This window comes from Micropterus dolomieu, linkage group LG20, assembly GCF_021292245.1.
Source record: "Micropterus dolomieu isolate WLL.071019.BEF.003 ecotype Adirondacks linkage group LG20, ASM2129224v1, whole genome shotgun sequence".
NCBI classification, from domain to species: Eukaryota; Metazoa; Chordata; class Actinopteri; order Centrarchiformes; family Centrarchidae; genus Micropterus; species Micropterus dolomieu.
The window spans coordinates 14849989-14875170 of record NC_060169.1 but is presented as its reverse complement, the minus strand read 5'-3'; the positions used below and the strand labels follow the sequence as shown (position 1 = coordinate 14875170).

At 42.2% G+C, this 25182-nt stretch overlaps 1 protein-coding gene across 2 annotated transcripts in view; it reads left to right on the top strand.

Annotated features, from left to right (window-relative positions):
• Nucleotides 1–25182, top strand: part of epha6 (eph receptor A6) — an 80591-nt gene that overhangs the window by 17745 nt on the left and 37664 nt on the right. For both annotated transcript variants that reach the window (XM_046032771.1, XM_046032770.1), the window contains exons 3-8: nucleotides 2363–2491; nucleotides 3260–3409; nucleotides 3504–3665; nucleotides 3765–3993; nucleotides 15024–15179; nucleotides 16022–16372. In XM_046032771.1, coding sequence (XP_045888727.1) covers nucleotides 2363–2491; nucleotides 3260–3409; nucleotides 3504–3665; nucleotides 3765–3993; nucleotides 15024–15179; nucleotides 16022–16372 — 1177 coding nt within the window. The remainder of the gene's footprint in view (nucleotides 1–2362; nucleotides 2492–3259; nucleotides 3410–3503; nucleotides 3666–3764; nucleotides 3994–15023; nucleotides 15180–16021; nucleotides 16373–25182) is intronic.

Here is a 25182-nt window from a genome sequence, read left to right as displayed (position 1 = left end):
CTTTCTCTGGTCCTCCATGTTCCAGACTGTGGCCATGGAAATAAAAGTCTGCAATCATGGAGGAAGTTTCTGCTTTTTGGAGAAGGCTGGGAAAGAGGAAGCTACAGGAAAAAGTGTACACAGGTGTATCATATGTGGAAGTCTTTTTACTGGATAGTGTAACCCATTCAAATCCAAATTCAGGGGATAGATCCTGGAAAGGAAGCATTTCCAGACCAAGCTTTGTTACTTTTGTCCACATTAGGAGGACATGAGTATCTTTAGCAGTCCTGGGGATCCTATAATCAATAAAATCTATAATTGTGCTCCTTCACATGTTGAGTGGAACGTTCAGGGGATCCATGTCAACTCAGTATGTTAAAAAATGTCACATAACTGCCCTATATTTATCTGGTATTTCCTCTCAGGTGGTTCTCTTTTTCATCGGCCTAGTTCATGTAATAAATACATCAAATCAAATAGACCCATGAAAAAAGGCACTGCTGTAATGATGGAAGACATAAGGCATAAATTCTGCTGTTTGTTTGAATTGTTAATCAGTGTGTTACGCTGTCGAGTGCAACTTCTCTCTGTAACTTAGTGATACATTTGGCCACGGAAAGCTTGGACTTGTTGTTGAGGAAGACACAAATACACAAATGGTGTTTGGTGTGAGGCTACGCTATCTCATTTGGTGAGGAGGAGCAGGAGAAAGGACGCACCTCTGTGGGCTGCGTCCTTTGAAGGATCTAGCCCCCCTGGCTATAAACTGGTCACTGCAGCTGACCTGATCAGAGGGGAAAGTGTGGGCTGGTATGACAAAAACACCTCATATTAATTATGAATTACTGCAATACTGTGACACAACCAAAACAAATCTTGCAGTGTTCCAGAGGTTGGCTCAACCTTTGCTTTGATTATAACATAGGTTTAATGGAACTTAATGTCCAGGAAATTAATTGTCCATTAGTTTCAGATGGCATTCTTGGCCCATTAGCTAAATAGAAAGCACCCACACATTCTCTTAAGATGCTTGTCAAATTTTTGTAACTTTCCAAAACAGACAATGGACATTCACACCCTCTTCACAAAGTGATTGGCCAGTGGTGTTGAGGTGAGAAAGGATCCAGGTTTTGAACTTTCTTTTACATTCTTTACAGTCACTTTGCATGTGAAAAGCTGAGTGAACATGAAAGCCTTGCGATAAGAGACTGGGTCATATTGTTATTATTTAAACAATATCCTGTCTCCCCCTCTCTATGAGGTTGTCTATTCATTCCACCACACCTACCACTGTGGCTGCTCAGGACAACTATAAACACGTTTGATTTCCGACGTGGCTGGACAACACATGGTACGAGCTACTTCTTTTCAAGCATAATTTGACCGCTTTGTGTGCTAAAATGTAGGACATTAAAAAACAAACCCCTGGACTGTGAATACGCCCTTGGGGTTACAGAACACTAAGAAGATCTGGGCGAGTACTTGTGCTAAATGTGAATTCTTTTTCACTGGCTTATTGCACCTAAGCCTCCGCAGTTGTGTCTCCATTTTGAATATAAAAGTTTAGTCACATTCATACAAATGTCTTTACCCTAGCTTTTACACAACAGAATCAGAAATGAAAAACAGAAATGCTACCATGTCTCCTATGTATTTCATGCTGCCCACATAGAGGAGTGTTAAAAAGAAGTTCTGTCAATAAACATTAGAGCTTTTGAAGTTCTGATCATCTCACCGTTAAAGCGGAGCAGACAAATGAGAGACTCTGGCTGATGCAACAGCTTGAAAACATTGTTGAAACATGTTTCTATAGAAATTAAGTTTTACTACAAGCATTAGAAGGCGCACAGGTTGGAGCAGCTCTGAAACCTGATCATTCATTGGGGCATGTATTGTAATCTCCAAACATAATCTCCATATGAAATATAAATTGCTAGTAATCGGTAGTACAGCTCTAATATAATATATACCAATAACTGAATGTCTGCCATTCCAGTCACTCACACCAATCCACAAATGACAGTCTCAAAGGGTCAGAAATTTTAATGATATAGATTATTAATTATTTATTAATTATTATTATTAATGGTCTATTATCACATACATGCCCAACAGAAATGTTTTTAGCAAATTTATAAGCAAACTAAATGGTGTAAATGTTCAAACTACTAGTGTTCTGCTAACAAATACAATATTTAATAAATTATTTTCTATTGTCTGCTTGTATGTCTTTTTTGATGGCATTTTTGATGGCATGTTGTGAGAGGTGGAGCTAAAGACAATGTTTCACACTATAGGCAATAAAGTTACTAACAAAATACTTGGCATGCTGTATATGGCAATTGTTATTTAAAAATGTTTGCTTCGTATATTTTCACAGTGGGACGCTATCACAGAGATGGATGAGCAGAACAGACCTATTCACACCTTCCAGGTTTGCCACGTAATGGAGCCAAATCAGAACAACTGGCTACGGTCTGGATGGATCCAGCGGCAGGCTGCACAGAGGGTGTGTGGACCACATCACTTTTTCAGACAAACACTGTACTAGTTCAAAAATCTTTGGTTCAAAGATATTTGGATCAAATGAAGCAGTCTTGAAGCAGGGCAAGGTTGTGACATTTTTGCAAGGTAGGGAAAGTGTCAAACTAACTGGAGTGAATGTAATCTTCTACGTAACGTATCACGGTAGGAAGAAAACGGCAGGCAGATGTTCTGTAACAATAAAACATGACTTTGCTCTGATAGAGAGGGGATGATTTCCATTGAAGTTAATACAGAACAGCCTGTGTTAAATCAAAGATGGGGAAGGATTTCTACTTCTACTACTTTCTACTGCAGCGACTCGAGTGCTGCTCATTATGTCTGGAACAGAGCTGTATTCCAAACTACTGAAAACACTTTGAATATGTACAGTGTAATATGGCAGAAACCTTTCTATTTAAACATTTACACAAACTGTTTTAATGGGTTGTCTTTCATCGTTTTTACCATTGCTTGTTTGTGTCTGGAATTTGATGTTGTATTTTTGCATTTTATAAACATTTTTTCTGAAATAATTGCTAAACATGTAAACATAAAGCCTGCCATTTTATTGTCATACCAACATTTATACGTCTATTAAAAATATTAGGCCAATAGGATTTATTATAATAGACGGAAACCAGTTTATTTCCAGTCGGGCAATTTGTAGAGCCGACTGCAAAATGTTTAATATTTGTAATGTGTAATGACATTGTGATCATTTGTTTATATATTTATCTATATTCTTACTCAGGTATATGTGGAGCTGCGTTTCACACTGAGAGACTGCAACTCCATTCCTTGGGTGTCTGGTACCTGTAAGGAAACCTTCAACCTCTTTTACCTGCAGACAGATGAACAGCTCCCTGCAGGGACACGGTTTCGGCCTACTGACTATGCCAAGGTTGGTTATCAGATCCGTGTCATGAAAAAATGTTGCGCTACAGGAATCATTAAATAGCAATGAACTGTGCTATTAAAGTGTTGTAGGCTTTAAGGTGGACACCATAGCGGCAGATGAGAGTTTTACACAGACAGATCTTGGAGATCGTGTTCTTCGCCTCAATACTGAAGTCAGAGAGGTGGGACCGGTGACACAGCAGGGCTTCTACTTGGCCTTCCAGGATGTTGGGGCTTGTATTGCACTTGTGTCTGTCAAGGTCAGTGAACACGGTGGTATGACTTATGTTTGCATGATGTTTTATTTCTTTCACAAGACTGACAGCACTTCCACTTCCTGTTTTTCTCTTTCGCATAAGGTGTTCTACAAGCGCTGCCCATCGACTTTAAGGAACCTGGCAGCATTTCCTGACACGGTGCCACATATGGACTCATCCTCTCTGGTGGAAGTAAGGGGTGCATGTGTGGAGAATGCAGAAGAGAGGGACACACCCAAATTGTACTGTGGTGCGGATGGAGACTGGCTGGTACCACTGGGCCGCTGTGTCTGTAGTATTGGCCACGAGGAGATGGATGGCTACTGCCGCGGTGAGAAGTGTGTTTTTGTGTTTGTGTGTGTGTGTGTGTGTGTGTGTGTTGGGGGGGGGGGGGGGGGGGGGGGGGGTGTACTAATTTTAGAGCAGTACTCTTCACCAGCAGTGTACTAAAGCTGCAGATACAGAGAAGGAAACAGATAGAGAGATAGAGAGAGAAATAGGGAGAAGCAAAGACAAGGCATTGCATCACATTAACAGATCTCTAGGGCCTCTCCAGTCATCTGCAGGAGTTTGAATTTACAGAACTGCTATTCCCTCCGCTCATTCTAAGATGCTGCATCCTTGTCTGATCCTCTCCATCCACATATCTATTCATCTCTTTGCAGCTTCACCTCCCCCCATCATCTCCTCTCCTCTCTTGCCAACTTTGTTTACGCTTCACTTACATCTCCCTTCTTTCTCCTCTGTGTCCCTTTATTTGCTCTCTTTTCATTCCTCCCTTTTTTATCACTCTTGCCGTCTGTCATCCCCATCCTTTTCTGCTATGAGATCCTAGAATATGAAGAGATTAGCGTATGTCACCAAGAGTTTCCTGATGTTTCAAAATCATTTCTTTGGCTCACACACGAGGAACGGTCCGGACTCTCTGTCAGTTATTTGGTTAAAATGGGAAAGTCATTTCTTGTAATATCAAGTTGTTTTCGGTTTTCTTGTATTATCTTCTGATGCCTTGATAAATATCATGCTGTGGTAGATAAATGCAAACATTCACCCACATAACATTTGCATAAAAGCTCTCAAATTTCAAATATTTGATAAATACCGCAAAGCTTCTGTCAAAGGCTTTGTGGGATGATAGTTGTATAAGCATTGCCTAAATGTGGCCCACTAGCAGAAAAACAGATTAAGAAAAAGTTAAGGCGACTGTTGAGTTGTTCCATATAGTCTTTGGCCTGGTTTCTCAATTAGACTGTGCAGACAGACTGGGAGCTCGCTGGCTAATTGCCTTCATTTGTTAGTTTCACAGCTAATTTAGCTTGCACCTAGCCTTTTCTAAAACTCCCCCAACCCTCTCTTTCATTTACGAGGCTCAGACTTACTCTTGTAACTAAGGCAGGTGCTAAATTGAGCCACACTGCATGATTACAGCTCAAGTGCACCCCTAGTAACTTGCTACATTTTTCCCTCTTACAGAAGTCTCAGCTGACCGAGGTGAAATTCATGTAGTACCCCCCTGTGGTGATGTGGTTACTCAGGTTATTACACAGAGAACTCCAACAGTCATTAGTACAGCTGATATGTAGGACAGGCTGTAATATCTCCTTTATTTGCTCCTCGGGTATAATTTTTCTTTTTATCTTCTTCTCTTTTATCAGCTTTTTATTTATCTTTTCTCTCGCGCTCTCAATAATCTCAAAGATATTTAACAACGCAGAAGCCTGTTGGGCAAAATGAGACGGTAGCTTAGGAGCAGCGCTCTCATGGTGTCCTTCATATATGTCCTACATCTATACTCTCCCTATTCAACACCTATGGCAGTAGATGCTACTCTCTATTGTACTGTAGTTGCAACAGTGTCAAGAGGATATGGCAGCCGTTGCAGTGAATGGGTCAGTAACTAATTGAGCAGTAGCTACCCTGACACTTGGAAAACGATGTGTGTTTGTCTATTTATTCAATTATACATACTGTATATTCTTCAAACTTGCAAACCAAAGTTGTCAATGTCATTTTATACTGCAATGTTGATATATATTGTGGTATAGTATATTTATATCATTTTTAAAAAAGGTTTTGAATTACATAACTGGCCACGAATGTCTGTTCTCAGCTAATCTAGCAAATCAAACAATTGACAAATCAAGGACTTTGAAGGTACAAGGTAGTACCCCCTGTGATGATGTGGTTACTCAGCTTATTTATCATTACACAACACAACAAAGTTGTATAATGAAAAGAAAGTTTCTTGTCCCTTCATGCTACACACACAGAACTTAACACATAATTAAATGTGTTAAAATATTGTAACATAACATAAAATAAATAAACTAAAACAATATATAGTTATTTATATACATATATACATACACATATACACCCCAAACATTCTGCAGAGATTTGGGGGGAATTTCTGTTGGGGGAGAATGTAAACAGCAGCAACAAGGTGATAATATGATTTTCATCTTCACATAAAAGTGTCCATCTTGACTGTGTTTGAGCACTAGTCATCATCAGTGGAGTCCACCTCCTCTCATCCAGCAAGAGTCCTGCGCTGACAGCTTCGAACATGGTCCGCCCGTCAAGTGCTTGATTCCAGGATGTCGATGGGGCAGGTCTCTGTAAAGATGTGGGCACAATAGTTTCTGATTTCCATTGCTTGACTTACATAAGTCCCATTTTGTCCATACCTTTAGGTGCAGCCTTAAGTCAAACCTGGGCCAACATGGTTCCTATCCCATCTCTCTTTCCTCTCCTATGAGCAGTCACCGCACCCGCCATGGTACCTGGTCCTGTTGATCTAGCCGGTGGATCATCTAAGGTCCACTGCTCTTTAATCCAAACCCCCTTCTTGCTTTTCCAATGAATGTTTTTCTGTCATAGGTAACCCGTGTTTCAAAAATAAAGACAGAATTTTTTATCTAGAGATTTACTGATCAATCAGAATCAGCCAATTTTCAGCTTTATTGGCTATGACCGGGGCCGACCAGTCTCACATATCTGATTCTGTGCCGATCAAATTTACCCGCATGCTGCGCTGCACAATGGTTTACTGCATGCACACAGTGGCACAGACATCAACAACTGTCACACACACACTAAAACGTGTTTTTGGCTTGCAGTTCTTCACCATGAGTGAAGAAGACAAACCTCGCAATTTGTAATATTTATAAGACCAAAATAAGCCATATTTCCCCACATACAGACTTTACTTGGGCGGACCGCCCAGATAGCATATATTAACGACCCATTTTAGCATTTTGCTAAGTAACAGTGAGAAAGAGACACGTTATCTGGTATTATTATGGTCTAATACAGCCAGAGAAATTTGCCAGAAGACAGCTACCTCTGTATAAACGGTGTGGTAACATTTGACAGTTGTCACATTTATATCCTCTCACAGCATATATCATAATATAGTATGTATGTATTTTAACAAACTTCAGGGAGATTTAAGGATGTTTCCGGGTGATTCTGAAGACTGACACAACAAGCTTATTTTTCACCAATATTTAAAGAAATATTCTTGCACTCTTGGTATTTGGTATCTCCAAGACTGACAGTATTGCCAACAGTAAGAGAGTTGTTAACATAATTCCAAACATTTAATGCAGTACAATAAGAGTGTGAATGTGAATTTTCATACTGGGGATGCACCCATACGATACTCAAGATCAGTATCGATGCTGATATTAACTGTATCAGGTATCAGGCATGTCGTCAGTGCCATTAAAAAAAGATTTCTGTGAGCCAGTCGAGCCAGTCGAGCCAGTCGAGCCAGGCTGCGCCACAGCAATCCCTGACCTCATGTTACCTTACATAAAAATTCTTTCAGTGAGTTGAGTCATATAGATCAAAATTTGGGAAAAAGTAAGTGCTGGTATCTGCTCAGAATGGGAAGAAAAGAATCTGTGTATCTTTAACACATACTGTACAGTATTTTCTAGAGCACACAAATATATCTCTTATAAATAATGAAGTTACTATGAATTACCAACTACTAAACAGCTACCCTGTTAAAGTTACCCCGTGCATACGTAATACTAAACTAGGAAGAAGTCTGGTAAGTGGTTGTGGAAATATAGCAACAACATCAGCTTTAGAAACCACAGGTAAAAGTACCTAACATTTAGTTTATAATTAATTACAATCTGCAAACAACTACAGAAAATGTAATCAACCATTGTGATTTAGTATAGAGTTATAAACTCATCATCATTTATGCACAGGCCAACTGGATACATAATGATAATTAATAAGTGCTAATGAGGGTCTGTACACAATAGCCTGTGATTGTTGTAGCCACTTGCTAGTCTAAATAGAATGAATTAACAGTGACCAATCTGTGGTAATTACTGCATGTGCGATGTTGGCAAAATACAAGTAAAACTATAATGAGACCTACAATATACTTTCACTTTTGACAGAGCTAGACTAGCAGTTTCCCCTTGTGCCCAGTCTTTGTGTCTGCTAAACATTTCCCAGAGTTATCTCTACACTGGACAAACGGACCTGAAACTAATATTGATCTCATCATCTCACTGTGAGTCTGAAAGCGCTTTTCCCAGAATGGCTGTTCCTTCTCTGAAACACTGTTGTAGCATTCTGGGTAAAGGAAACCCGAGATGCTGCTATGCTCTATATTGTTTTTGCAGTGCAGGAGCCATAGTCATGTTCAGAAATGTCAAGTAGCATCTACCAAGGATGATTTGCTGTGCGAGTTTCAAACAACATCTTTGAAGTCCTTAACATTAGGTCAGGTGAGAGGCGTTTAATAGCAGCAACACATTGTGGCCTTGTAATTAATGATTTATGGCAAAAAAAATCTCAGCAATGATTTTCATAGGTCTTGCAGAGCTTGTGCTGTGATGAAGATGTACACTTTGCAAGTAGTTACAGGAAGTTTAGGCATGAACTTGCGATGACTTCTGCTTTCTCCTCGTTTTCATTTTGGAACACTGCTTCAAAGGGTACTGTGATCAAAGCTGTCTGAGAGGCAGCATGGGGAAAGAGCAAGAGAGGGAGAGGGAGAGAGAGAGTGGGGGCGAGAGAGAGAAAGAGAGAGAGAGAGAGAATAGGGAAAACCCCAGCGCTCCCAAATGTAAGCAGAGCTCTGCGCTAACACGTCCATCTTCCCTCCCAGCTGCCTAAACAAAGGCATCAGCGCTTATCAAACCCTGCTTTCCACCCCAATAGCATTCTGCCAGACTGTTTTGACATCTCAATCGAGTGCTTTATTATTCTATTCCTTTCATTCAGTGTCAGCCACAAGAGGATTACTCGGTGAGAGGCTGGTTATATCATGACCTAGATAAGGCAACATCATAGTGCTAATACTATTTGTTCCACATCCTTTTGTCATACCATCATATTGAAAAGGAGTCAGTGAATTGTGGGGGAAGCTAATATTGACATCTTTTTGACTTTAATTTTGAGTCAGCATATATACATACAGGCAAGAACAAAAACCATAGGCTAAGTGATTACATTCAACACCCTGCTTTGGTTTCAACAAAATCTTTTGAAAGAGACTTTTTGCCTCATGTATTTTGCATAAGGTTGATACAAACACAGCCTAGTTTCTTTTCTCGCTGTACACATGAAAAGCGAAGAAGCATATTAACAGAGATTTTCAGAATCACACAAGTAACATCGACAAATACTTAGCTTGCTCACTTTTGACCACTGCTGCTTCAAGACCCAGGATTGATCAGGCAGGAAAAGTACAGACAAACTTTTGACCTTATATTCAGGTAAAGTGGAATAGGAAATGAGAAAATCAATACGTTCTCTTAGTTGTATCTGAGTCACTGTGTCACTCTTCTGTCCATTAAGGACTGTGTTTACTCTGGCCACTAACGCAGCTCAGCCAGACTAGAGCATCACTCATTCTCTGTGAACTTCCAATCTACATATCAAAGCCGAGAGACCAGGGTAAACACAGTCTCTGGCTCCATCTGTTTCTAACAACGTAAAGCCAAGAGAAAATTTCCAACTCTACACACCCAAAAGTTACACGTCATTACGATCCTGCAAATGTGCAGGTGATGACTAAGCCCTTGTAGGTTATCTATTAAAACTCAAATCTCAAGCATTACTCTTCAAATTACTATGTGTAATTTAAAAAGGGATCACTCGTAGTGATGAACCCACAGAGAATTATCACCAACCAACTCTTCCCCTCAGCTCTACAGAGTGCCACAACATCTTACATTTACATTTACTTATTTGGTAGACGCTTTTATCCAAAGCGACTTACATTTGATGAACAACATACAAGCATCAAGTAAGATCTACAAGCAACCTTAGATACTAATAAGAGCAATAAGAGTTAGCAAATAGTGCACACAAGACAAGTGAATTGTAAGGAGATAGAAGAACAAGGAGAAGAAGAAGAAAAGCACAGGAAGTGCATGTTGGAGGTAATGGGTTAGAGAGGGATGCCCCTGCTCTGATGGCATGTGGTAGCTCCTTCCGCCATCTTTCAGCTCATTCTTTTTCTGTTTTCTGGCCTGCAACTTACTTCTGCTGCTTTGTTTTCCTTACCGCTCTTGTCAGCAATGTTCTCAGTAGGCAGGCCGCTGTTGTCAGCAAAAGCGCTCTAAAAACCCACTATGCACTGCCGAACACCAAACGGCACTCAGTTGGTGGAGTCCCATACAGAGCTACAAAGAAAGTGAGAACATTTTGGACTTAGATTCGTCAGGTGGACATAGTCTCCACTCCAAATGAATGCTGATGTAGCGTAGCTGCTGTGTGTAAACAGGCTACTTTTTGTTAACACATATGAAGTTTGCGATATTAAGTTTATAAGTTGGCAGTATAAAAATCTTGTGTTTACAGATTGTTGTGCTGTCCCCAAGTGAGCAAAAAATTTATTAATGAAGGTTTATGTAATATGAGTAAAATTTTAGTACACACTTCCTGTTAGGAACTAGAGTAAAACTTTTAATGTAACGATCACTGCTAATTGAGGTTAAAAAAGAGTCAAAGAGAAGCTATGGCTCCATATCAAGACTGGTAACATGCCGGTGTCATCAATAAGAGGCAACCAAGCAATTTACAGCTGCAAAAATTTGTAAATTAATTGATTAGTTGAAAATTAAACAATTGTTTATTTTTTTTATTTTGATTAATCATTTTCCACCAAAATTGCCAAACATTCACTGCTTGTCATTTTCTCTAAATATGGTATGGTAAATTGAATAACTTTGGTTACATGTGAATTCTTCTCCTTGGGCTGTGGAGAAATTATCTCAGACATTTTCACTATTTTCTGATATTTTATCGACCAAATAATTAAATAATAATTAAGTAATTAATCAAAAACATGTTCAGCAGAATATCCGATAATAAAAACAGTCGTTACTTTCTGCCCTAAAGGTACCAACTGGTGAAACATACCAGTCTGCATTATTGTTGTATGTTTTGTGGGAATATGCATTTTGTGCCAAAATTGTTCCTTTCATGTATAAAAATGCAATCAATAACAAAAAGCCAAACAGCTGAACAAATTGGATCTCATTATGTGTGTGTGTGTGTGTGTGTGTTGGATGTTTTCAAACTTTTTGATAGAAATAGTGATAAGAGTATTGTAATTGCTTTTTGGTGGTGATCTTCCCAGCATATACCAGAGAGCAGGGAGCAGCTGGAAATTCAAATGAATCTGTGTGTTTGTTGCCTTTGGCAGGAGCTCAGCATAGGAGGAAAATAATATCCAAGTGAATGAGATGCCTCAAAAATTGGAGGCTGGGTGACAAATGACTCTTCTCATGAGGAGCTAAGCAGCAACATGGCTTTGGCGAGGATTTCTGTGTGTCAATCTTTCATCCCCTCCCTTTTACATATCTTCATACTAAATTATGTCCACCTGTTTATGCAGATGGTTGTTGCCTTGTATTTCTTTCATTCTTGCAAAATTCCATCTTCATTTTCGCCACTTATCACGTCAAATTTAAAAATTCTCATTCTCTCTCTCATTCGAAACCACTCACCATTGGTATTTAAAGAAATATAATCACCTTTTACGACTGCATTTCAAGGTATTATGGCTATGTAAAATAGAACAGAATTTAAAGGTGCATAGAAAGTAAATTTAGATAGTTGGTTAATCGATTACTCATTCAACAGACTTGTTCGCGTGTTGCAGAATTTTGTTCGGGATGTTTCTGACCAAAATGCACTTTATTTTTTTAAGTACACAGCTTTCTATCCAACAATGAGAAATGCTTCCATTAATCAAGTAATTGTTTTGTTAATCAACAATTGTCAATTAATTCTTTGAGTCACTTTCCAAGAAAAGAAAAAATGCAAACATTTGATTGGCTTCAGGTTCTACATTGTGAATCTGACACCCTGCCTTGTCTGAATTTATAGCAAATTGAATTGAATCTCTTTCAGTGTTGGACTGTTGCTCAGACAAAACATTTTCTGATGTTGTTATTCATCTTTTGTCCTGCGCACAATTGGGAGTATTTCACGAAGGGCTGCAATTGATTCTTTTCTTTATTGATTAATCTGATGATTATTTTCTCCATTATTTGATTTATCTATTAAGCTGTCAGAAAATAGTATAAAAAACATTCAGTTTTAACCTCAGTTCAATACTGGATTATCATTGATGAAAAATATCATTTTGAAGGTCAAAGTTCAGCTAGAGCAATCTCTGGGGGAATGGAAAGAGGGGAGATATCTTTACAACATACAGTCATTAAACAGTAATTTTTCACGCTGATGTGACTGTACTTCCACAGGTCTCTACACAATGAATTCAATCCAGTCTCATTCAGCCAGTACTCCCCCACAGATCCCCCAAGCTGACATACATGTAGACACTAGAGATACTGCATCAGTTGGTTGACATTTTAGTCTGATGGATTTAGTGGATGTGTACAACTAACGAATTATTTTTTAAAATCTCCATTATTGCATGAAGACACATCCCAGGAGCAATTCAATTAAAATGAGTTTATTTCACCAGGATAATTCACATTCACTAGTAACAATGACCCTTTACAAGGCTTCCTGGGTACAGTGCTGGATGCTGGGGAGCAGCTGGACATAATTCACGTGATACAGTATGAACCGTATCACTGTATAATAAAAAGGGCTGATGTCAACAGAAGGAATATAGTGGTAATGCTTCTCAATAGAAGCAATAATGCTTCAGAAAATAACAAACTTGTGTAATATGGTTACTGATGGTGTGAGGAAGAAAAGAAATAAATGTGGCTCACTATTACATCTTTGTGCTTCCTACTCATAGTAACTGAAAAAAAATATTAAAATGCTGAAATTATAAAACCCTTCTAGCTGTCTGCGATGAAGTCTTGATTGTCTTATAGCTGGCATATTTGATAATTTTGAAATTATTACCCCATCCACACACATATATTCTCGTCCAAATCACTCTGCAATAAAAATGATCCCCAGATTCCCAGAATATTATAATTGCACTGCTTTTGCTTTATTTTTCTCTGCTGATAAGGAGGCAACCTGCAATGGTTTTGCCATCTTCTGATAAGCCTTAAGGAAAAAAGTGAAGGAGAGGCAAGCAGGAGGAGAGATGGGAAAAGGAGAAATATTGAAAGAAAGATGAAAAAACAAGAAAAGGTGAAAATTGTGGCAGAGCAAAACAGTTTGAGAAAAATTGGAGCGATAAGGAAAGGAGAGTTGGTTGAATTGATGGGGGGGAAAAGAAATGGGAAGGTAAAATGGGAGAGAACTGGAGGAAGTAATGAGGTAGGAAAGCGAACCGGGGTAAGGATGGGAAACTGAAGAATACTTAGGTCAGCAGAACGGACCATATAAGTGGATGGGGGTTTTAGAAAGCAGGCTTAATAGCATTTTATAATGCATTATTTGTATGTTAATAGCATTTTTTTTGCCTGTCTGACAACTTTCCTCTGTCTATATTCAAGAGAATATAAAAGTGGGACTATTAAACATGCTGATTAAAACAAATAGGTTTGACTCCTTTCCATAGTTTTATCATTTACCATTCATTTACAGTGGTATCCTTTCCCCCATCGATTATACCTTAGCGTTAAATACTGCATTTCTTCTGCATTTTAAGACAATGCAGAAGAAATATTTCTCATATTTATACAGAGGCTATTTTGTATTGTGCTTCATCCAGCGTGTCATTGAAGCTGTATTAGTGAGTCTATATTCCATTCAAGGTGCAGGTTTCTCAGGCTACACCATTTGCCTACATCAAATAAAAGTCATATTTATACAGTATGTTGTTCTACATATTCCTAATTTGGACTCTCTGGAAAATATAATGTCTATTATCCAAAACTACCAATAAATTATTTTTAGCTAAACTAATTAGCAGTAATGTCCGTCAGTCCACCACTTTGCTCCAGAGTTAGATAAATAATTTGATATCTTGACTGATGGATACATTTAGCTTAATTCTGTACAGGCATTCATGGTTCAGAGGATAATGCAATTGATGAAATAATCCCTTTACTTTTAACAGTACTCTAATAACACTAAAAACAATTAAAATGTCTAGCCTTAGCTGGCTAGCTTACCAGCTGCTGTACATCCAGCAATCACTTGGTTCAGACTCCAAATAGTGTGCAAATCAAGCGGGTGAAGTGAGGACGGGAGTGTAACTGTTAAGCCATGGATGGTCATTTAACAGCTCAAATCCAGTGCCTTTTCAGGGTGCTCGTTAAAGCATATTATCTTAGTTTTCTGTTCTTGTAGGAACAGAAGTTGGGACTGAGACTTTGGAAGGTGTCTTTCGTGGAACTAATTTATCTATTACCTGTCCTCCTGTCAAGTATTTACTAAATTAGTGTGATTGGGGAATGTTTCAATGTTGTGTTTGATTAACGCTTCATTTTTTTAAAGGTACATTTTCCAATGCTCTTGTTAACTATTGGATCTGGCATGAACAACCATCTGTTGTTCAGCCTACTCAATATGACAACAGTCTCAATTAAAAGCCTGTTGAACCTTGCCAGACCAAAAAAAACTAAATTGCTGTGCTGTGGAAGTCTTCTAGCATGCGACTTACAAACTGCCTTAGTTGGGCCAGGAGCTGTTTGTAATGTGTTTATTTCAAAACATATTTGTGAGTTTGCAGATTCTTTATTCAGAAAAGGGGCCTTACAGGTGCATGCCATTTGTTAGACTGGACAATGGACAGGGCCATAACCATGTGGCTTAGTGAGCTAATAAGGAGGTGACAGTGATCCATAGTGCCTCAAGAAATAAGGTCAGACCACAGGTGAGGAGAGAAGCAGCTGGAGCTTTGAATTAAATGTATGTGTGCTGATGAAATTAAATTACATGAGAAACATTAACTTTGTGTAACCGGCTTCTTCCTCTACCTCTCTTTTTCCCCAGCATGTAAGCCTGGCTTCTTCAAAGCATACGCTGGGAACACTAAATGCTCCAAGTGTCCTCCACATAGCTCCAGCCATGACCAGGCTGCCACCATCTGTCACTGTGACAAAGGCTTCTACAGGGATATCAAAGACTCCTCCACCATGGCTTGTACAAGTTAGTGGAGTAATTGCAAAGACCAAACTTTCTCTGTCAGCTGGGGCATTCTTAGTTTCTGTTTGCATGTCTGTAATTTATTTCAGTCTGTGCTGCCATCTTTCCCCCATCCATCTGCTCTTTTTTTAATTTTAGCAATATGATTGAGATAAATTTGAATATATGGCTTCACAACTTTATACCTCTATATCTCAACTTTGAAGAAAAACAAAAAACATCTGTTGGGATTCGCCTCAATATTCTGATGGTAGTATCCATGAAATTGACAAGTAACAACTCTTAGGGCACTCCTAAGCTCACCACCCACATGTCTCCACACAGCTATTCAAAGACACTCTCAACTTCTGTTCTGATCACTTTGCCAAATCAGACACGGAGCTGTTTTCTAGTTCAGGAAATAAACACATAGGCTGTTGGAATAAAATACTGCAGAACACGTTGAAAGCCAACCACCCACACACCTGCCAAATGTACCACACTTGCTCACTAGCTGCTAAAGTTGCTGCTTAATTGTCAGATTTCGGTGATCATGTAACCACTTCAGCTTATTCCTCAAGTTCAGATGAGTGTATTCACCGTTGTACTTAATACTGATACTTACATACTAACCTAAGACTAGTGGCTCTTCCAAGAGTACAGTGTCTAAAATGGCACCAGTGATCGTAGATCAGGTGTTTTGTCCATGCTTGTATTCAATCAGACAATAGCCCGTCCCCTCTTTATGTGTTATACTATATTTGTACAACTGCATTTGTGAGATATTCGTTTAAAAATACCTGACAAAGTGATCAGTGGGTTATCAATGAGTAATCTCTCTCCTCCGGCCTTTTCATTCTCTTCAGGGCCTCCTTCAGCTCCCAGGAACCTGGTCTCATTGATCAATGACACGGCTCTCTTCCTGCAGTGGATGCCTCCCAGTGATACAGGAGGCAGGAAGGACATCACTTACAACATCCTGTGCCAGCGCTGTGATGGAGGTGACGGTGACAGTGGTGTGACACAGTGTGAGCCATGTGAGCCCGACCTGCGGTTTATCCCACGGCCACTTGGTCTGACTGGTACCTCTGTGGCAATACTAGATTTTGCAATGCACGCCAACTACACCTTCCACGTAGAGGCCGTGAATGGTGTCTCTGGGCTGGGTGTGGCTGCACGCTCGCTGGCGAATGTTACCGTCAATACACACCAAGCTGGTGAGTTGCAGTGCTCCTGTTCGCGCCATTGTTATTTTCCAATTCTGTTTGTTTTACAGTCTTCAAATCCAACAAGTTGTCATTATGACACACAGGTGTAACTACTACACAATAATAGAATTGACTTATATTGGTATGGTGTCTTGACTTTAATAAGAGTTACAAGTGATTACTAATTTCATGAGTGCACATACTGAATTAATTGATTCATTCATCGACAGACAATTCATGGCAGACATTTTAGATAACTGATTATGCTCTTATCAAGCAAAAATGCAAAACATTTCCTGGTTCTAGATTCTCAAATGTAAGGGTTTGCTGATTTTCAATGTTTTACATCTCTGCAATTAAAGAAACTTCAGAATCAAAATCAGAATCAGAATAGGGTTTATTGCCAGGTACATTTTCACATACGAGGACTTTGGCTTGGTATGAATTGGTGCTTACAGTACACATAAAACATAAATAGTAATATAAATATATAAAAAGTAAGGAGATCAAAAAAATTTACAAAGTAGTATACAAAAAATATAAAAAATACAATAATACTATAATACAATGCTGACAAGTATGTGCAAAAGTATGGCGTCAGGAGAGTGTATGTGTGTGTGTGAGTTTGGGGAGGGGGGCATGAGAGTCACTGACAGTGGGGACCCGGGCCTTGTTGAGGAAGCCCACTGCCATCGGAAAGAAACTGTTCTTGTGGCGAGAGGTTTTGGTCCTGATGGACCGCAGCCTCCTGCCAGAGGGGAGAGTCTGAAACAGTTTGTGTCCAGGGTGGGATGGGTCAGCTGCAATGTTTCCTGCACGTGTCAGAGTCCTGGGGGGCGTACAGGTCCAGAAGAGAAGGAAGATTGCAGCCAATCACCTTCTCTGCTGCAGAGCGAATGATACGCTGCAGCCTGCCCTTGTCCCTGGCAGTGGCAGCAGCGTACCAGATGGTGATGGAGGAGGTGAGGATGGACTCAATGATGGCGGTTTAGAAGTGCACCATCATTGTCTCTGGCAGGCTGAACTTCTTCAGCTGCCGCAGGAAGTACATCCTCTGCTGGGCCTTCTTGGTGAGGGAGGTGATGTTCAGCTCCCACTTGAGGTCCTGGGAGATGATGGTGCCCAGGAAACGGAAGGAGTCCACAGTGGCAACGGGGGAGTCACACAGGATGATGGGGGAGGGTGGGGCTGGGCTCTTTCTGAAGTCCACGACCATCTCCACTGTCTTCAGAGCATTGAGCTCCAGACTGTTCTGGCTGCACCAGGTCACCAGATGGTCGATCTCCCACCTGTAGGCGGACTCATCCCCTCCAGAGATGAGCCCAATGAGGGTGGTGTCATCCGCAAACTTCAGGAGCTTGACAGACTGGTGACTGGAGGTGCAGCTGTCGGTGTACTGGGAGAAGAGCAGAGGGGAAGAACGCAGCCCTGAGGGGAACCTGTGCTGAGGGTCCTGGAGTCAGAGAGATGTTTTCCTAGCTTAACGTGCTGCTTCCTGTCCATCAGAAAGTCAGTGATCCACCTGCAGGTGGAGTTAGGCACGTTCAGCTGAGAGAGCTTGTCCTGAAGCAGCATATTGCGGCACACATCATTCTGAAAATGTCTCCAGTGGACTATTCACCTTTGGGATGGCAGGTGGCCAAGCAAAATCAATAAAAAAAAGTATTTACAAATTTGCAAACTGGCAGTTCATCTTGCTGCTGCCAACAAATACCGCTGCATCTAACTACCTAACTCAAATGCATAACATAGCGGTATTTACTGCATTTTACAGCATTAACACGGTGTTCACCAACAATTAAAAATGGAAACAAAAGATTATGTGAAAAATACGCTGCATTTCTTGTAGTGCTCTGTTCCTGCATCTACAGTTTACCTCTTTGGGAGTTGGTTGGAAGATCTTACTGGATGTGAGGGACATCTGCAGTTTATGTATGCCGTTTGTTCTGTATTTGCTAGACAGATTGCTGAGGGTTAACATTCAATTAGCCATATTTAGCTGTAAAATAATTATACAAATTAAATTTAAATTCTTATGCTTGACATATGCATATTACGTAGTTTCATAATACCTGATTCATAGCTCATGAATATTGTGTTTGGCAGCAGATGAAGAAATTTATATTACAGTAACAGGAAGGTATTTATTTATTCTGCAGCTAGATTTGCCTTTCTCCTTCCTGTCTTCTTTCGCAGACTCTTTCTTTCCATCCAGCTTAATGTATCAATAGGTGAAGCACATTTCTGACCCTTGAAGATCTAGAATCACTGTGATCTGAACCTAGTCCTAATTAGTAGAACCCAGCTGACCTGAGGTCAACAACAGCTAGCAGTCCTTAGTGCAGCATTGTCTTGGGCATGAATTAGGAAAAATAGGAGACCTGAACTGAAACCTGAACCTTATATTTTAGGGGCAAGAATTGATGGAATAATTGATGGAGAAGGTTGAGATGAAGGAAGAAAGGAGAGTAGATTAATAAATTATATTGGGATGTAGGTGCACATTTTCTTCCCTTTTCAGCATGCGCCGCAAGCCAGTATTAAAATGAAATTCTGATTTGAACAAGACAGACGTTCATCAGTCATCTGTGGCTCAGATATAAAAAGAGGGAATTAGGAAGTGGGTATATCTGTGCTAAATCATCAACACTATGTGTACAACAATAGGCTGCCATAGTTGTACTAGCATGGGGAAGCAACAGGTGATACTTTTGGTATAATGTTTTCCACTTCTTCAGACATACGCTATAATGGCTGAAAGCTTGTTCTACAATTACACCCAATATGTAGGCTTACAGATTTGTCCAATTATTTATTTATTATTATAAATTATTTATTTTTATCATTTTCTACCAACCCTTCTGCATTTATTGGCTCTCTGTAGTTAGTGGACCGGTAGTTGTGTAGCACGTTATTGGTAAGTAAGGGGGAAAAAAGTGTTCCCAATATCATAGCCGTCATAATGGTCTTGAATCATGCTCCTTGTTCAAGACAAATTAATCATTAGAAATTAGTCATTTCTTGTGGCAAATTCACACCTGGTATACAGTGCACAATATTATAACAATGTATTATTTTTAGAAATGCAATATTTTCCTTATAGGCTGTCACCATACCCTGGAAACCAGATGTCAAGTGCACATGTGTCACTTCATACCCATCTTGCCGGCAAAGGCAGCTAGACTGATGGGAGGAAGTTGGAATGCAAAATAATCTCTGTAGAGGAGGAGAAGCAGCCTGTGGGGATGTTCCCATTAGGATGTTTAGAGTGGATTAACTTGTCAAAATGCCTTTCCTCAGTAGGCATACTGTATGCACACACAGCCAGACACGCATGCAAAACAAGCAGGCAAACAAATTTATAGACATATGACATTTGCACACACATTTGCTTAATGCATGCACCACCTACAGCCTTGCATATGGTCTGTCATTTCCCTGCTCTTCCCTGTACTCTCTCTTGTTTTTCTCTCTCCCACACACACAAACATACATGTTTTTTTCTCTTGCTGCTTTTATACTTGAAATGCCCATTTTCTTTGACAATACGTAGATATAGTTACACATGTAGATATATATCCATTAGAGACAGTATAATAACCCTTACCTTCATTTTGTGTTTTGATACAGCATAGATCGATCTGGATCCCTTGTACACAGTTATATAACTATCCTCCATAATTTATGTGGGGGAAAAAGGACAAGTATAAATAGTATGTTTGCACATTGTACACCATTCATACTGTTTTGAGTGCAGGTTTCCATGTCTCATAATCTGCAGTTAATTGGACTGAAATGTGAGCCCACAGGTAATTTACTTAAATGACTCCCACAAATGTAAATGAACAAGTTACTGTACATAGAGGAAAATCTGCCTGCTTTCATAGAGTCTAGAAGATGCTGTCTAATAACAGGTCAGTTAAACTCTAGTTAAACTCTAGTTAAACTCTTCAAAGCACCATATGTCTGCTGTAAAATGCAAAACATTATTCAAGCACACCAAAACATACTATAAATTCAAATGAGGCGGAACATTCATTGAGTTGAGCAAAAGACTTGTTGTAAATCTGTACTTGTCTAAAGTTATGTTTGGAAGGACTTGGGATGGAGAGGCTCATCGGCAATTAATGCAGATGCTGCAAGGTGATTCATATAGTTGATTGTGATATTATGCCGATGATGGAATAATACACAATTAAAAGCAGAATTAGCAATTAACTGGATTTTCTAGTGGGAGGGATGGGGTCAATTCATTTTCTGTCTGCATGCTATTTGTTTGTAAATAGCCTAATATGCCTCATTATGCCTTTAATTACGCTAAACCTATTAATCAGGATTACTAATAATTTCTTTTCCCTATTTTCTGTGTGCTTGTCTAACCTTGATAAGTTATAATGCTCAGTTAAGCAAGATGCATGATCACTTTGTCTTTAAACAGAGTGAAGTGTTCATCGCCATCAATGATATGATTAACTGGAGTTAACACTCAGTTTTGCAGCTAAGTAGAGTTGAGTAATAGTCATCGATTCTCACAAAACATTTGATCATCTTGTATGCCTATTTGTCACATACTCTCCTCCACAGTTATTTTACTTTGTAAGGCAGGGTGCTGGTTTACTGCTTGTTGAAGCTGATGAAGGTCAGCTGTTGTCCTGACGCCTCTCAAGGCAGCAATGCAAAGCAGAGCGAGCGGGATGATCTCTGTGTTTATGAATACTGTAGATATTGCTCAGCAGAGCGAGTCTCACTGACAATTCCTCCCACAAAGTTCACTGCAGTATTCTGTGAAGAGGCACAGAGAAATCAGTGCAAATTTGTGCAAGGTGTTTGCTGCAGAGGTACAAATTTGCTCCTAAAACAAGAGCAGAGAGACAGCCACAAAGATAGACTCAGTGTTAAAAGTAATCCTTATGTAAGATCCAAAAAAAGGAAAGATTGTGCCCTAGCAGAGGCTTAGAAAGTCTGGAATTAAAATCACACCTGTGAAGTTGGGGGGTTTTTTGGAGGTACACATTAGTTTTTTTGAAATTCCTGGAGCCTGGAAGAAATGAATCAAAATTAATTGAATTGCATATCTAATCGAATCAAATCATTCGCTCAATGTGAGATTTAATGATGCATTGAACCTTTGCTGAGATAATCAAATCGAATAGCTGCTGGTTTAAATGCTTAAATCCCTACAGAGTAGTGCTCATTGTCTTTCAGTTCATTCCAAACTACTGCTCTAGAAAACTCCACTACTACAGAGTGTACTGTTCGTCATACTAGTTCCCCTTTGAGGGAACTCGAACTGCGTCGGTTACGACACTATGGGAACGCCTCTAGGCGTAGCAGGTCTGAACGTGAATGAAATCACTCCAATCCTATTGGTTTATTGCTAGAACGGTAAGGTGTGACAGAATAACCGGAGGAGTATAAAGCACACCTGTACACACTCATCATTAGCTTTTTTCTATTCAGCAGGCGTTCTGTATGTTATTTGAAGAAAGCTCCAGTCCTACAAGCAGTGTGTCTTACATGAAGAAGAAGTCTACCAGCATGTCCGGCAACCAGAAGTACAGAAGGTGTGTTTTACCTTGCCCTCGGTACATCACGGATGGAGATTCTCATGAGATGTGTGTCTCATGTTTGGGGATGGAGCACGCCCGGGCAGCTCTCGAGGGGGCTGCCTGCCGCCATTGCGAAGCCCTTTCCGTGCGGGTACTGATGTCCCGCGTGGCTCTCTTTTCCGAGGATGGCCGGATGTGTTCTCCCCATGGCGCGGGCCCAAGTGGCCCTGCGGCCGCTGAGGCGGCCCGGCGGCTTCACTCATGGGGTTCACAGCGTGATCTGTCGGAGGATTTCGGGACGGCTGAGGCTTTTTCCCGACCTTCATCCGCTGGCTCCGACGCTTCCTTTCCTCATTCGGGAGCCCGTTTCTCGGCTTCTCCCGCTCGCGGTTGGGATCCGGAGACGCTGCAGCAATCCGACTCCGAGGAGGTGGACGTGCTCAGCATAGTGGACGATGACTTCCGGGTGTCAGGGCGGCGTCATCAGGCGGCGCCCGACTATGACGAGCTGCTGGAGGTAGTGACTAGAGCCGTGGCTAAACTCAATATCAACTGACCACAGGAGGAGCAGACACCACAGGCTAGTGGTAAGCTTGATGAAAGGTTTCTTAAGCACCACGCGCCACCTCCACGCCGGTCTCTGCCATTCTTTCCTGATTTACATTATAAACTGAGTAAATCATGGGGCAGACCCTTCTCTACACGGCTTTCCACACCCCGATCACTGAACTACAGTAATGTGATGGGGGTGAGGGACTGTGGTTATGGGAGGATGCCTCGGGTGGAGGATGCGCTTGCGAGCTATCTCTCCCCTCGACTTGCGTCCTCCCTGGAGAGCCAGCGTTACCCTCCAAGCCATGTTGGACCACATCATCTCCATTGGCCGGTCTATGTCGGTTCTTGTGGCCACAGAGCGTCACCTATGGCTCAACCTCGCGGGCATATCTGAGAAGGATAAGAGCTTCCTTTCTCGATGCACCGGTGAGCACGGCGGGCCTCTTCGGTGACGCAGGTGGTGGATCGGTTCCAGCACGTTAAGACGCAGGGCGAAGCGTTCCGCCAGTACCTCCCTCGCCGGTCTGGACCCAAGGCAGCTGAGGCTGCCAGGCGTAGGTCCCTTCCCTCTACGAGCTCCTACCGAAAGGAGAGGAAGCAGAGTGTCGCTTCTCGGGGGCCCCCCCGAGGAGCTGGGGCAGCGAGGCGGCGCTCTCAACCTCAGCCTTCTGAGAGACGCGATCTGAGGACCGTCATCCAGTCCCATCGGAGCTCAGGGAAGAGGTCCTGAAGACCGGGGTAGGGGAGTCTTTTCTCCCCTCCTGAGGTTCGCATTCGGGGGTGTGGCTTACCAGTATCGGGTTCTTCCATTCGGCCTGGCACTTCCCCTCGCACATTCACCAAGTGTATGGATGCAGCACTGGCCCCGCTGAGGCTCCAGGGCATCCGGATTCTCAACTACATCGACGACTGGCTCATCCTAGCCCAGTATCGAGAGTTGGCGGTTCGGCATCGAGATGTCGTTCTGGCTCATCTGCTGCATTTAGGGCTGAGGCTCAACGCAAAGAAGAGTGTGCTGGCGCCCACCCAATGGACTACGTTCCTAGGGGTAGTATGGGATTCGACAATGATGCGGGCACAATTGTCTCCGGCACATGTCGACACCATATTGGCTGCCGTGAAGTTAGGCCACGCCATCACTATAAAACACTTTCAACGAGTGTTGGGTCTCCTGGCGGCTGCGTCCAGCGTAATACCATCTGGACTGCTGCACATGAGACCCCTGCAGTGGTGGCTAAGGACCAAGGGTTTTTCCCCGAGGGGAAATCCTTTCCGTCTGATTTGGGTTACACGCAAGTGTCTTCGTTCCCTATTAGTTTTGAAGGAAACTTGGTTCCTGTCCCAGGGGCCCATGCTGGGAGGGTCTTGTCGCCGGCTGGTCATTTCGACAGACGCCTCCCTCACGGGCTGGGGCGCGGTCATGGGCGGCCCGTTTGCAAGGGGATCCTGGATTCCTGCCCGATCTCCAAGGCCACTACGTCCTGGTTCGTTCCGACAACACAGCGGTGGTGGCCTATCTGAATCACCAGGGCGGTCTGCACTCGCGCCCTCTGTACAGACTGGCGCGTCAGATCCTCCTGTGGTCCCAGCAGAGGTTACTATCGCTCAGGGCGATGTATCTCCCGGGGACGCAGAATCAGGGAGCAGACCTGCTGTCGAGGCAGGGGCTGAGGCCCGGGGAATGGAGACTTCACCCCGAAGTGGTGGAGCTTTTGTGCGGAGAGTTCGGCCCCATAGACGTGGATCTGTTTGCGTCTCAAGAGACTACGCACTGCCCGCTATGGTTTTCTCTCGTTCCTCCAGCCCCGTTGGGTCTGGATGCCATGGTACATTCGTGGCCGAGGCTACGTCTGTACGCTTTCCCCCAGTCGCTCTGCTCCCTGGGGTTCTGGAGCGGGTCCGCCAGGACAATGTCGGCCTACTGCTCGTAGCCCCGTTCTGGCCAACCCGGGTGTGGTTCTCGGACATCATGTCGCTCCTGGACGGCCCGCCGTGGCAGGTCCCTCTGAGGAGAGACCCGATGTCCCAGGCGCAGGGCCGGGTTCTTCACCCTTGCCCCGCCGTATGGCGACTGTGGGTCTGGCCCCTGAGGGGGCACAGTACCTAGAGGCAGGTCTAACAGCCGGAGCAGTCGAGACCCTCCTCAGCTCCAGGGCCCCGTCCACACGTTCCTCCGTGGTGCCCGAAGGATGAGACCTGCGACTCGGTCCAAGGTTCCCACTTGGGATCTGGCGGTGGTTCTTGGGGCGTTGGCTGAGGCCCCCTTCGAACCCCTGGAGTCAGCTGAGGCTAAGCACTTGACCCTCAAGATGGCCTTTCTCCTTGCTATCACCTCTCTGAGGAGGGTGGGGGATCTCCAAGCGATTTCGGTTTCCCCACAAAGCCTGGAGTTTGCCCCGGGGAATATTATGGCTATCCTGCACCCTCGTCCAGGATACATCCCTAAAGTGCCTTCTTGTGCGGCAGGGTCCACAGTGCTGCAGGCATTTCATCCTCCACCTCATGTGACGGCGGAGGACGGGAGACTTCATCTGCTCTGCCCTGTCAGAGTACTGAGTATTTACACTCTGAGGTCCTCCCATTGGAGGAAGGCTGACCAGCTGCTAGTGTATTTTGGGTCCCCCAGGGCTGGGCTCCCTGCATCCAAACATACTATTAGCAACTGGATTGTTCAGACTATTTCCCTGGCCTATCAGGTGCACGGTTTGCCTTCAC